The 13,236-nt window shown below is 40.8% G+C and overlaps 1 protein-coding gene across 3 annotated transcripts in view; it reads right to left on the reverse strand.

The window, feature by feature from the left end:
• The window catches only part of TLK1 (tousled like kinase 1), a 189,397-nt gene that overhangs the window by 147,262 nt on the left and 28,899 nt on the right, over positions 1 to 13,236 (reverse strand). The window contains exon 1 of one of the 3 annotated variants that reach the window (XM_034785290.1): positions 10,656 to 11,050. The exons of 1 other annotated variant lie outside the window; for it this stretch is intronic. In XM_034785290.1, coding sequence (XP_034641181.1) covers positions 10,656 to 10,800 — 145 coding nt within the window. In that variant the 5' untranslated portion in view covers positions 10,801 to 11,050. Of the gene's footprint in view, positions 1 to 10,655; positions 11,051 to 13,236 lie in introns of those variants that run through there. One more of the 3 variants, XM_034785289.1, reaches the window with a different exon arrangement.

Genomic DNA, 13,236 nt, shown 5'->3' on the forward strand with positions numbered 1-13,236 from the left:
ACAACAAAGTTAAGTATTCTGGATTTTTTTCTTCAACAGCAAACATAATATTTTAACAAAACAAGCATATGTCCCTCGCTTCTCACATTTATCTCCAGACTTCTACTCCTTATCCAGATCTATTCTGCCCCCAGCAATCTTCTATTCATTGAACTTTTTGAAACTTTGCACTTTTAGAGAGGTAAAGGATTGACACTGTGTACACAAATTTGCAGAGGGACAATAGGGTTGAGGTCTGTTATTTCTCACCTCTATATATTATTTATTTATTTCAAAACATTTTTGCTGTTAACAAGCATTTTACCTCTGGAGACACAAATCCACAGTTTGCGAACTGCAAAACTAAGCATCTCTGATGGTATCTTCTAGAGACTAAGCACTGAGTCCCACTGGGTAGATAGAAAGATTAACCTAAATAATCTATACAGAAGCCTGTGGAACCCCATAAAATTGGGTCCCTAATCCATGAACTACTGGAACTCATTTACAAAACTTTTCTTAAACATTACATGAATATATTGTCTCATACTATAGAATTAGAATTTATAATCTCTATTTCATGATGAGGTATCTTTGAGCTACAATGTATCTTAATTAAAGTTATCTTTATATAGGTTTTTCCCTCAAAAAGCATTTTATCAAAAAAATCCAATTTAAATAAAAAAACGGATTATTTGATTTTTTTAAAAAAATAATTGATTTTTATCCACCCTGCTTGGTGCACCCAAAGACAATGAAAGTTGCCCTTCATAGTTTGGCTTCAGGTTTCAGCACTCATGGGGGCTAGTATTATCTCACCATCATTTAATAACACAATTTAATTACAAAGCAGTTGCTTCACTGACTGACTCAGTGCAGGTAGTCGATAGGAAGAATTAAAACGAGGCTGGGCTTGACACAAATACTCAAATTAGATTAATAAGGATTTAATGTGCTGAGAAAAACACTGCTAGTTCAGAATTTTTACATAAATTATAAAGATAAATATATTTTAAACATTAAACTGCACTTAAATTATTTTAACTCAAATATGAACAAAAATAATATTTCTCATACTAATTTTACATTCCTCAATACACTTACTTACAACAGTTATTTCTGAACGCATATCCTGATATTCAGTACTAGATTACATAGCACATCTGCAAGATAGCTTTTTAATCTGCTTCAGAGTATATTCCGCATGCTAAATATATTTGTGAATGTTGATGCAATATTAACATAACCAAATGGCATCTAAATCTATAACATGGCAACCATTTGTAATTCTTAGTTCAATTAATGGTTGCCTTTTTCTTTTTTAAAAGGGGAGCAGCAGTAATAAAATGTATTTCTGTGAATAAATAGATGCGAATTAATATAGTAACAGTAGAGTTAGGTATAGACATCAAAAGAAATACTCTTCATCAAGATAAACCAACTGCCTAGAACAGTACCTTCTATTTCTCTTTTAAGTCCTGCCCTCACCTAAAGTACAAAAAAAAAAAACCAGTCAAACCTCTCGATGTACCTTAAACATACAAAACAAAGGAGGTGGCTGTGGAGGAATCCCTGTTCAGAAAAAAATGATAAGCGTGATCCTGAGGCAGAAAAGGAGATGGTGCATTTTGGTAGCATATGCCATGCGATAACAAGTACCTTATTAATTTCTCCATCCTGGTACATCATTTCAACTTAGAATTCAGCTAAAGCAGACTAGTCTATTGACTATTCTATTTACAACAGATGCTTTGGTTTATGACAAGTCCTTAGCAAAGAAGATTCTAAGAATAAAAATGTTTCATTTTTCTTGGCCTTGTTTGAGCTTCCCAGAGAGGCCAGCTTTCAGTTTCAGAAACGGTTGTAAATACGTATGCCTTTCTTTTTAGGCACAGAAAGACAGCGCAAATGATATTTTAAAAGAAACAACTTGTTTAGCCCCAAGTTTGCCTTTCCTTAAAAATTTGTTTTCGGTTTATTTCTCAAGAAAAATGCAAAAACAAAATGTAACAACCAAGACGACATTTAGAGGAATACAAAGGTTACTTTAATGATTTCAGAACAAAAGAATGCAAACATACACATCCATTGCTTTTAGTTCCCTCCCCCCCCCCTTAAAATTTTAACACTGGAGAGAGCCAGTACATGGCTATATGAGTAGTGCATAGTAGTTACAAACATAATTTAATAAAAAGATGTCACATGAGCCATGTTATATCACAAATGCATTAATACATCTGTTTGATTACAAATCTTTGTGTATTTTCCATATTTTGTTTCCAATAGTGTCAAATACTGCTTTGAAAGAGAAATTTATTTCAACCATTTAAAATAAACTGGAGTGAGGCTGATTTTTTTGTTTCAGTTCTTAATAGCCAACATATAGGATGCACTGACTGCCAGAGAACCCAAATGCACTTTAGTTGGAGCACATTAAACACCTGCATGGATGCTCTCACTCAGGAGAGAAAGTGGCCTTAGTTCGCTGCATCTTGCAGGAGAATGAAGCTACAGGGAACTAAGGCCACTTTACTTCTGAATGAAAGAATTCACAAGTTTTGGGGGGCATGGGAGAGGTTGGAAGTTTTAAAGCACTTTAATTTATATGCATTCACTTCACACCTTTTGATTCACCTTAACTTTCCCGAGTGTCCCCCGTGAAGACAAGCCCTAATAAGAGTTTAGCATCTTTTAGGAATTCTGGATGGGGATTGGTCTGAAACACATAAAAAATGTCCCTATAAAAAAAGAGGATAAGATATGGGGCCTCAAATTTACTATTTTACTTCTTATCAAAAATTAGATTAGCTTTTTTTAGGGGTAGCTTCTAATATACACTTTTATTGATATCTTTATATATCAAGCCTTGATTCAGATTTATAATCTAGAAGATGTTGTATGTTTTGAAAATTGTAACTGTTTTTGTACTGTAGCATAAATTCTAGTTCAAAAGAAAATATAAGAGCTAAGCTTAGCATTTAACAACTTTTATTTTGACCATTCTTAACAGGGCCAAACTTTGAAGACAATTGTCAATCTTGGGGGTTGTTTATTTTCATATTAAAAAAGTGACTGTAAAAGTCATTTTGGCTTAATAAAGAATTATTAAAACATCTAATGTAACAGCAGCAAAAATCTTTCACCAAAAAAACATTTGGAAGAATTTGCCACCTGTTTAGCATAAAGTTTTTCCTGCCAATTTAGTTACTATGACTTAAAATGTGCTCATTATCCATCAAATCTAATGCATTTTGCAAAAAGGTAAAGAATCTCCAGTACAATGGCTTTAAAATATATTTTTACATACAAGGTATGCAAACATTTCTTCAAAGTATGTTAAAAAGCACAACTACTTCAAAAGAGTTATTATACCCTCATACACTTTAAGTCCAGAAGGGACCATCAAGTCTGACCTTCTGTACATTACAGGCGAAAAGAGCTTCCCCCACTCACTCCTGTAATTGACCCAGAACTTCTGGATGAATTATTGAAGTCCTCAAATCATGATTTAAAGACTTCAACCCTTAAATGATGCAGACCAGACATGAGATTTGTTGAGCTGTTTAAGAGAATGTCTCTCCTTAAAGACAGGTTTCAGAGTAGCAGCTGTGTTAGTCTGTATCCGCAAAAAGAACAGGAGTACTTGTGGCATCTTAGAGACTAACAAATTTATCTGAGCATAAGCTTTCGGGGGCTACAGCCCACTTCTTCAGATGCATAGAATGGAACATATATTGAGGAGATATATATACACACATACAGAGAGCATGAAAAGGTGAGGGTTGTCTTATCAACTCTGAGAGGCCAATTAAGAGAAAAAACTTTTGAAGTGATAATCAAGATAGCCCAGTACAGACAGTTTGATAAGAAGTGTAAGTTTTGTATAAGCACATTGGGTAATTACAACGATGCAACTTACAAGAAATTTTGTCATTTTAAGTCATCAATGCCAACTAAGCCATCTTACAATATAATATTCACTTGCCTGCTTAAAAGAGTAAACCTCTTTTTCACTATAATTTTCAATTATGTTTAGTTTTTTAATTAATCTTAAAATAAAATTAAAAAGAGAACTCTGGGATACTTTATTTTGTTTTTACTGTGTTACCTGGTTTGTAATGAATCTGTGGATTCATTATTGGATGCATCCTCTCCCATTACCTGTATTTAGAATGATTTGGAGAGATAGGATTTGGCTACTGGTCATCCAGGGTAGGGACCCAATCATTAACAAGCCAGTAGAGTATACTTGGGGTCTTGAGTGGCCAGATGGAGGAAACAAGGCACAAAAGAACCAGGAATTGCCTGAAGGCCAGTTGCATGTAAGCAGCAGGCTTGAGACAGCAGCGGGAAGGCAAGGTAGCAATGCCTGATAGATGGTCAGACAGAGCCTAGACTAGCTAGGACGAGGAGGATCAGAGGGTCTCTGGGTGTGGAAAAGAGCATGGCCTAGTGCAAGGCTGAGAAAAGGACAGCAACCCAGCAAGGAGGCCATGTAGCTTAATAGATAGGGGGTTGGAACAGACTCAGTGGAACTGCTGAGAAATAGAAAATCTAGTGCAGAGGAGGAGGGATGGAGAGAATCAAGTAGGAGGCAGGGAGTTAAGACAGCCTCAGCCAAAGGAGTGTAAGGAACAGGGTGTGTTGTGTAGTCTGTCCTGCCCAGAAGCAGAAGCCATTCAGCAGTGGACATAGACCAACAGTTGAGTGGATGGCACAGTGACAATAGAAGAGCCCCTGATGCAACCATCGGAGCACCAGCAGCACACCACCACCAAAGCTGAAACCAAGGGTCTACTACGGTTTCTCTCTCTCCAAATCATGTGGGCTATGAACAGCAGCTTGGGCATTTAAGGCAAAGAACCTTTGGTATCCTCCTTTTGGGTTGCCTTTACATATGCAGTCTGGAAGTTCTTTCCTTTCCTTTTGTAATTAACCTTTAAGATTTATACCTAGGGTATTTGCATCCTCTGTCCAACCAGTCATAGTGAACAATTCTCCTGTACCTACTAGAAGCATGTGAATGTTTACTGGAAAGCCACCAAAAGCTAAATTTGTTGACTAAAGTGCTTGGAGTGTCTATATCATATGCCTCTGAGGCCTGATTTATACTTAAAACTTTACAACGGCAAAGCTATGTTGGTGGGGGGGGAGAGTGATTTTTCACTGACAGCTTTTGCTGATATAAACCTTAATGTAGACACTTCTAAACAACAAAAATAAGAGATACCAACAAAGGACTTGCTATACTAGCAAGCCCTTTCTAGTGTAGAGAAGGCTCAGAAAATTACCAAATATCTAAAAGGATTTGGGATATACTCACAGTGACTTCTTCAATAGGGTTAGTAACAGTATTACTTTGGGCAGAGTATTGTGTCAAGCAGCCATCAATGATTGTTTATTTATTTGAAAATGCCAGTAAAGTGCATGCTGGACTCTAATACCAAGCAAGGCCCACTAGTACACAGTATGATTGGGCTTTGTTGACCTTCAAAAAAAAAGACTGTGAAATTTAACTTTAAATTTAACTTTTAACTCTGTGTCTGGTGGCATACAGACTGCATAGTATAGCTCTCAGGATTTTTCATTCTGAAAGATATTTGCAGATTATGTTACCCTTAAAATAAGTGGCCATCTGTAATTAAGTCAGTAGAAAAAAAAAAAATGTTCCCCTTCGTTGGAAAAAAAAACAAAAACAGATAGTGCAGTGGAGTTTAAGGTACTGACATCACAAAGTTCTGTTATGACATTCTTATCCTGATGTGTTTCAGGAAGCAACAAATATTTGCGGTAGCTAGTAGCTGAAGGACAACTGAGTAGAGTCACGTCTATGCACAAAGATTGTTCCCATTTAACTGTACAGGTATAAAGCATTACAACCCCTTAGCATGGGTGCAGTTATATCAGTATAAAAGAGCATTTATAACCTCTAGTGTGGATGCAGCTGTAATATTATATCAATTTAATCATTTTGGTAAAAAAAAAATCAACCCCCTACCTGAAACAGTTAAACCAGTATATAAAAACTGTGTATAGACAAGGCCTAAGCTTTCAATTAGTGATACGCTGAGCAGTAAAGACAACTTAGAAGCAAATTTATTTGAAGTGTATATTACCACTCTTAAGTGAATCCACTTAATGCCTGCATTTTATGCACAGAATATTAACACTATTTTTCAAAGTCATCTAGAATGTTCCTCTTAACTTGTTTATTTACAGTACTGAGCACTTTAGTATTAAGTGGTGAAAGTTTAGCTCAGATAGATACACATCACTTTTAATGATGCACAAAGTGCTGTACTAATAAAATCATCTGGTAACATAATGCCTTATATTCTATAGATATAGGCCAAGAAAGTCAATTCAACTACTATTTAAATATTATGTGCTAGATTTTAGTTACTATATAAGAAAAACAGAATCAAAGTTATAGAGTGCAGTGTTCTGTTCTGCCAAGTTTATATGCGCTACATGCAAAGAAAGAAAAATAGTAGCCTAGAAACAACGTGAGGCAGAGTTAACATAACTTGGCTACCTTCACTATGAATTGCCATACTTCCAAAGGTTTGGGTTTTTGTAAATTTAATCTTAATTCTGAATTTCCTGGGTTTTCTGAAGTTTGTGTGTACTAGTAAAACTAACATTCTTGAAAGATAACATTTACTCAAACCAACGATGTGTACTGCCTGCAGCCTTAGCTTCATCTCAATGAAATTTCCCATGGGTTACTGGTTGGTTGGTTGGTTAATCTTTGTACAAATTATTTTAAGGGACACTGAATAAGAGCTCTCACCCTGGAAATCCTAGAAGATCCACAAAAGCGGAGGCCCAATCCAACAGTCCCGAGAGAAACTGTGGAGGAAAGGGGAAGACGAGGTCTGTGTTGGTCTGTTGGCCACACAGTACTGAATACTTACAAAAGTCTCCATCTATATCCTGTGGAGGGGGATCTATTTGGGAAAAAAACTAAGATCAACAGAAAGAGAGCCCCACACTTGCAAACTTATGTAAGTACTCAAGATACTGGCTCATTTCCTACCGAAAACATAAGAATGTAGCTCCCCTCGTTTTGACTTCCTAAAGTTTGAAGTGTCAAAGCTTTCCTCCAAAGGTGCACAGAAAAGGGGAAAGTGTAGCTGGCTAGAAGTTGGAAGCCAGCAGAAGAAGGGAGATATGGTCAGGTAAGAGCTCCTGTAATGCGCCTGCTGTACCCCACCCCCATAAAGGGCAAAAATACAACTGTATTACTCATTTTGTGCACATCACAAATCCACATAATATGGCATGACTGTCAGCTTGTTAACAGGAAACCTACAACAAGAAGCTCAGCACACTGGTAAAGATATGTAGGGAAGCGTAAGCCAGTACTAACATTAAACCTCCTCTTTCATGAGTGCTACATTCATTCACATTTTAAAACAAAATAAACGCAAAGTATCACCGTGAAATCTGAATTACCTCCCAGATTTCTTGCATTGCCTTATCTCACCTGACTTCTTCCATAAAACAATTCAAAACTCAAAACACATCTCCCACTACATGTCAAGAAACAACAAGAGACAGTGGACTTGCTAAAGATTTACCTGTAACTAATTTGCAATTGTTGAGTTCTACACTTCACACAAGTAATAACAGGGAAAAAAAATCCCTGAAAGTTCCCCAAGTATTCATGTATTTAAAATTTAATTTAGACAAGGAACCACTCTGAACGGGCTGCCTTCATGTTCATACCTATGAACACCACACTATGTGTAGCATGCACAAGGCAAACCTGCATTTGGGAACACTGCCCAGATTGGGTACTCTTCAGAGGAGGAACTGAGTTTTCATGTTTGTACAGACATAGCATAGTATGGGTGCTATAGGAATACAAATAATTATTATTATTAATATTTGTCAAGAAACTTCTAGGAAAAAAATTGCCAAAGTCTGTCTATTTTTACAGGAGCTCCTCAAATGTCTAAGTATTTGCAAAGTTGTATCAATTTAATATATATAAAACTTACATTTCTACCTAACTAGTAAATCACGTGCATTAAATTTTGGGCCAATTCTACTCCGTTATACTGGTGATTTTCAGATATACAGCACATTTATACCACTGTAATTTAGAGCAGAACCTGGCCTTTTGATTTTTACTGAAGTTTTCAGTACCAACAGCAATATTTGGTAAGTACTTAAGTAACAGATGTTGTGTGTGATACACAAAAAAACAGCAAAACATAAGGTATTCAAATACATTCCATCACCCTCAGCCTCTGCATAACTTGTAGGCTATAACTTGCACAACCAAGTGTCTCCTTCCTATACCTAGTAAAGGGCACAGAATAGGGCGTTCCAACCAAAAAAAAAAAAATTTAAAAGAATGCTAGTCATAGCTACAGCATTAAAAAATAATGGACATTTCCAAATTTCCAAGTACTAATCAATGGGAGAACAAACAGCTATGAGTCTATTACCTAACAGATCTTTCAAACCATCACTCATTTACAGAGCTTACTGATGTGCATAACTGGAAAATAGTGCAAGTCTATTGTTAAATAGCTGATTTTTATTTTATGGGACATATTACCTTGATGTGAGGTTCTTTTGACATGCAAGTTTCCTTTGCGTTAATGTAAGGTGTAGTGTTAATGCCCAACGGGTAGAGATTTATTTTAAAAAAGACTATATCTCACATTCTTTTCAACAAAAATAATTCAGTAGCTCTACAGTAGGGAAGAGGCAAAAGCAGAGTCTGCTATTTTCACACAGGGAATAAATGATATTAATATAGTATGTAAATACACTATGCTATCCTGCAACACAGAGCAGGTTTTGTGGTTGTTCTCTAACCTCTGAATTGCACAACCTAAATTATTGTAGCCAGAAAAAATAGTAATATTGTTAACCAATTTTAAATAAGAAACATAAATATAAAATTATGCCTCTGTGTATCGTTTTTGTCAGGGCTGTTCAAGCAGCACTTATGTTGCTCACTCATTTACAAAAAGAATTACAAACATAACACTGCAACAGTAATTTAAGATTTATATACCAAGTATCCCAATTATGACAGGTGAATAAATGCATCCAAAAATATTAAAACTTCACAAAGTAAAATATGTACTATTCTAAGCCTGGTAAATTTTATATATATAAAACACAAACCACTGTTTTCTCTTATTAAAGATTCAGCTTGAGGGGGCGAGAGTACAAAATGCTTGCCACTTTACTTGGCATCTTTAACATATGCCATACATCCAACCTTTCCATACTGTATATCTTCTGGAGAGTATTCATGCCAATCTCAGATCTAGGAGCATGTGCAAAAGTCACAAGGAATGGTGCAAGTCTAACAACTACTGGCATAGAGATTGAGAACACACTCATTCTTATACATTTTCAAGAGGCTGAACACATTGTCAAGTCTTGAAATTGTTCACTGATAAAACTTGTAGTACTGCACAAGTGTCCTCTAAATAAAACGATCCAATTTCTCTCTAAGACCTTATTAGCCTATTTTAAGTTTGAAAGTTTTCAGCATGGCTACCAGTGTTCTCTACACAAGACAACAGAAGCATTCAATATTCTGAGGCCATCAATGCTGAATAAAACATCCAAGTCAATTATACAACTACTTAATATGCATATTTTTCCCTTTACAAATATATGCATTTGAGTATAAAAGTTCTCTAGCAGTAACTGGTGTACAGCATGCAGTCATTTTAGTTAAAAGCACTGAGCATTTCACTAGCTGTATAATTGCTACATCTTGTGGCAATGTATTTCAAGTGCAAGGAAGAGAAAAATGGACAATAACTGAAATAGAATAAAAAGAGACTTGTTTGCACATAACCTTCATACAGATATTCCCTGCAAACACCCACAACACCCTGCTCTCACAGTCGGTATAACACAAGAGGGGAGGAGCAGGGGAGGGAGGAGAAAAATATTATCATCTAAGATGTGATGGAGGAAAGGAGAAAGTTGCAGTCATTCTGTGGTGGTTTTAAGGTGTCGTGTCACTTTTGTCTTCCAAATTAGCTGCTCGGAAAAGTGTCTCCCCGAGGGGAACAAATTCCTTGATCTCGGTCTCTTTTTCTACTCCACCTCCATGATGCCAAAAGGACCCGACCCTTTCCATTAAGCAACAGCAGCCACATTCACCCAATACATCCAACAAATCACTTTTACTTTGTAATATGAGATGGAGAATAAAATTGGGAAAGGAAAGGAACAGAGGATGCAAGTCTCTCCCATAAAAATCACAGAGAAGGGATGAAAAATTAACACGTACACTTAGCCCCTTCTATAAGGATTGTCAAGGAAATGAACAAACATTAATCAATCCCCCTCCGTAGCCCTGGCAAAGGTGGGGGAAGGAGAATATCGAAACGCTTTTGCTGCTAACAAACAGGGATGAGGGAGAGATTGCTGGATTTAGGGGCTAGGGGGTGTCTCCCGATTGTCCCTCAGGAGAAGGCAGGGTCCCCCACGGCAGGATCTGGGGGTCCCCCCTGTGCTGAGGGTGAAATACCCCTGCAATAAGGACAAGACTCCCGCCTGCCTTCACCCCCATTCAACGCGCACCCGGCCTCACGAGCCTGGGACTGGCCTCCGGCGGCGGCGGCTGGGCCCCTCCCCGAGGGCCGGGCCCCCCTCGCAGCGCCGTGGGCACGGAGCGCGCTATTTACCTTCCTTGGGCGGCTTGCCGGGCGGCGCGCTGTGCAGCAGGGAGGCCGCCGCCGCGGAGCAGCCCTGCAGGCTCGGTGGGGACGTGGAGAGCCGGGACCAAGATGGCGGCCCCTCCAAACTTCCACTGCTACTTTGGACACTCATCAAGCTACTTTCCTGGAGCCCGGCAGCCGCCGGGGGCGGCGGGGGAGGCGGCGCGGCGGGGGGACACCCAGCGCCGCGCTCATGGCCGGGGGGCCGGCCCGACACCGGGGAGAGGAGGCCGCCGCGGGGAGAGGGCTCCGGAGGGAGGCGGGGCGCGAAGGAGACAGGGCTCACGGCCGGCGCAACCTGCCCGCACCTCTGCACTGCGTCGCCGCGGCCGCCGCCGAGCAGCCGCCTGTGTCTGAGGCTCAGGCTAACCTCCGCCGCCGGGGGGGGGGGAGGGAGGGGGCGGGCGGGCGGGCAGACGGGGAGGGGTCATGCGCAAACACCACCAGCAGCGAGCGCCGCGCACCTCCAGCGCACCGGGCAGCGCAGGGGAACCCGCACGTACACCTGCCCCCATCCCACCCCGCCGGTAGGGGCACTGACCCCACACACACACTACACTACAGCCCCGCACTCCGCCCTGCACACACACACACACACCAGCCCCTCACCACCCTGCCTGCTGCCCTGACCCCCACCCCACCTGCTGTATTGACCCCACACACAATACACTACAACCCCTCACACCGTCCTGCCTGCTGCACTGACCCACCACACACAATACACTACAGTCCTCTCACACACAGTACACTACAGCCCCTCACCCCACCCTGCCTGCTGTATTGACCCCACACACAATACACTACAGCCCCTCACACCTGCTGCACTGACCCACCACACACAATACACTACAGCCCCTCACACCCCCACACACAATACACTACAGCCCCTCACACCACCCTGCCTGCTGCACTGACCCACCACTAGGGTGACCAGACAGCAAGTGTGAAAAAATCGGGACAGGGAGTGGGGGGTAATAGGAGTCTATATAAGAAAAAGACCCAAAAATTGGGACTGTCCCTATAAAATCGGGACATCTGGTCACCCTACCCACCACACACAATACACTACAGCTCCTCACACCACGCTGCTTGCTGTACTGACTACACATACAATACACTACAGCCCCTCATCCTGCTCTGGCTGCTGCACTGACACCCCCACTTGCACACTACAGCCCCTCACACCACGCTGCCTGATGCACTGACCCACCTGCCTACTGAGCTGACCCCCACACACACACACTACAGCCCCTCACACCACTCTGCCTGGTGCACTGACCCCACATACCCAATACACTACAGCCCCTCACATCACCCTGCCTGCTGCACTGACCCCTACACACACACTACAGCCTCACACAGCCCTGCCTGCTGCACTGATGTCCCATACATGCACACCTACAACCCCTCACACCGCTCTGCCTGGTGCACTGACCCACATGCACTCTAACCCCTCACACCGCCCTGACTGCTGCACTGACCCCCAACACGCACTACAGCCCACCACACTTTACACAACCCTGCCTGCTGTACAGACCCACACAAACACACAACCTCCCACAGCTCACCCTGCCCTGCCCATTGCATTGACCCCCTCACACACAACCCCCCACACTTTAAACTGTCCCGACTGCTGCATTGACCCCCAACTACACACACACAGCCACCCACACCTCACACAGGCATGTCTGCTACACTGACCACCCCCATGCACCTAATAGCCCTGCCTGCAGCAGCTGCCCTCGACTTACACAGACCTGTTTTCTGCACTGACCCCCCCTTCCATACACACCCCACCATCCTTGCCCCACACAGACACATAATACAGCTGTGTCTGCTGCTTGGACCTTATCACCCCTCTACCTAACACAGCTGTGTCTGCTGCACTGATCCTGCACAGTGCAGTTGTGCCTGCTGAATTGACACCCCCACATACACACACACCCCTCACCACTACCTTGTCATATACCCCTAACACAGCCCTACCTGCTGCACTGACTTGCGAATCTACAGACCTCACCATCACCACCTATCCACATGTGTGCCTGGCATTGTGGGATGGAATTCCACTACAATTTCCTCCTCATCTCTTCTCAAAACCCATCTCTGCTTCATGCCTATGAGAAATCAGCCAGTTAATGAAGGCTTGAGGGGCAGATACAGATAGTTGGTACTTTATCTAATTATAATAATAAAGATAATCCAAATGTATTCACAACTTGCATATATTTGTTTCCCTTTCCTCAGACATTTTATTTGTCACATGTATTCTTAGATTCTAAATGCTGCAGGGCAAAAAACATGTCTGATGTGTTTGTGTAGCACCTAGAACAAGGGAGGCTCAATCATGTTGGGGACCTCTGGGCTCTACGATAGTATAAATATTTAGCAAAAATAATGGTCTGGTATAGTATGTCAGTATTGTATATAATTTGTAGATATGATTTTTATTTTTTTTAATCTATGGCTAATATAGTATTATGTATTTAAATGTATTGAGTAGTATTAAGGCACAGCTACAAACATAAGGCCTAGTTCCTCATTCCCT

Source organism: Trachemys scripta, chromosome 11 (genome assembly GCF_013100865.1).
Source record: "Trachemys scripta elegans isolate TJP31775 chromosome 11, CAS_Tse_1.0, whole genome shotgun sequence".
NCBI classification, from domain to species: Eukaryota; Metazoa; Chordata; order Testudines; family Emydidae; genus Trachemys; species Trachemys scripta.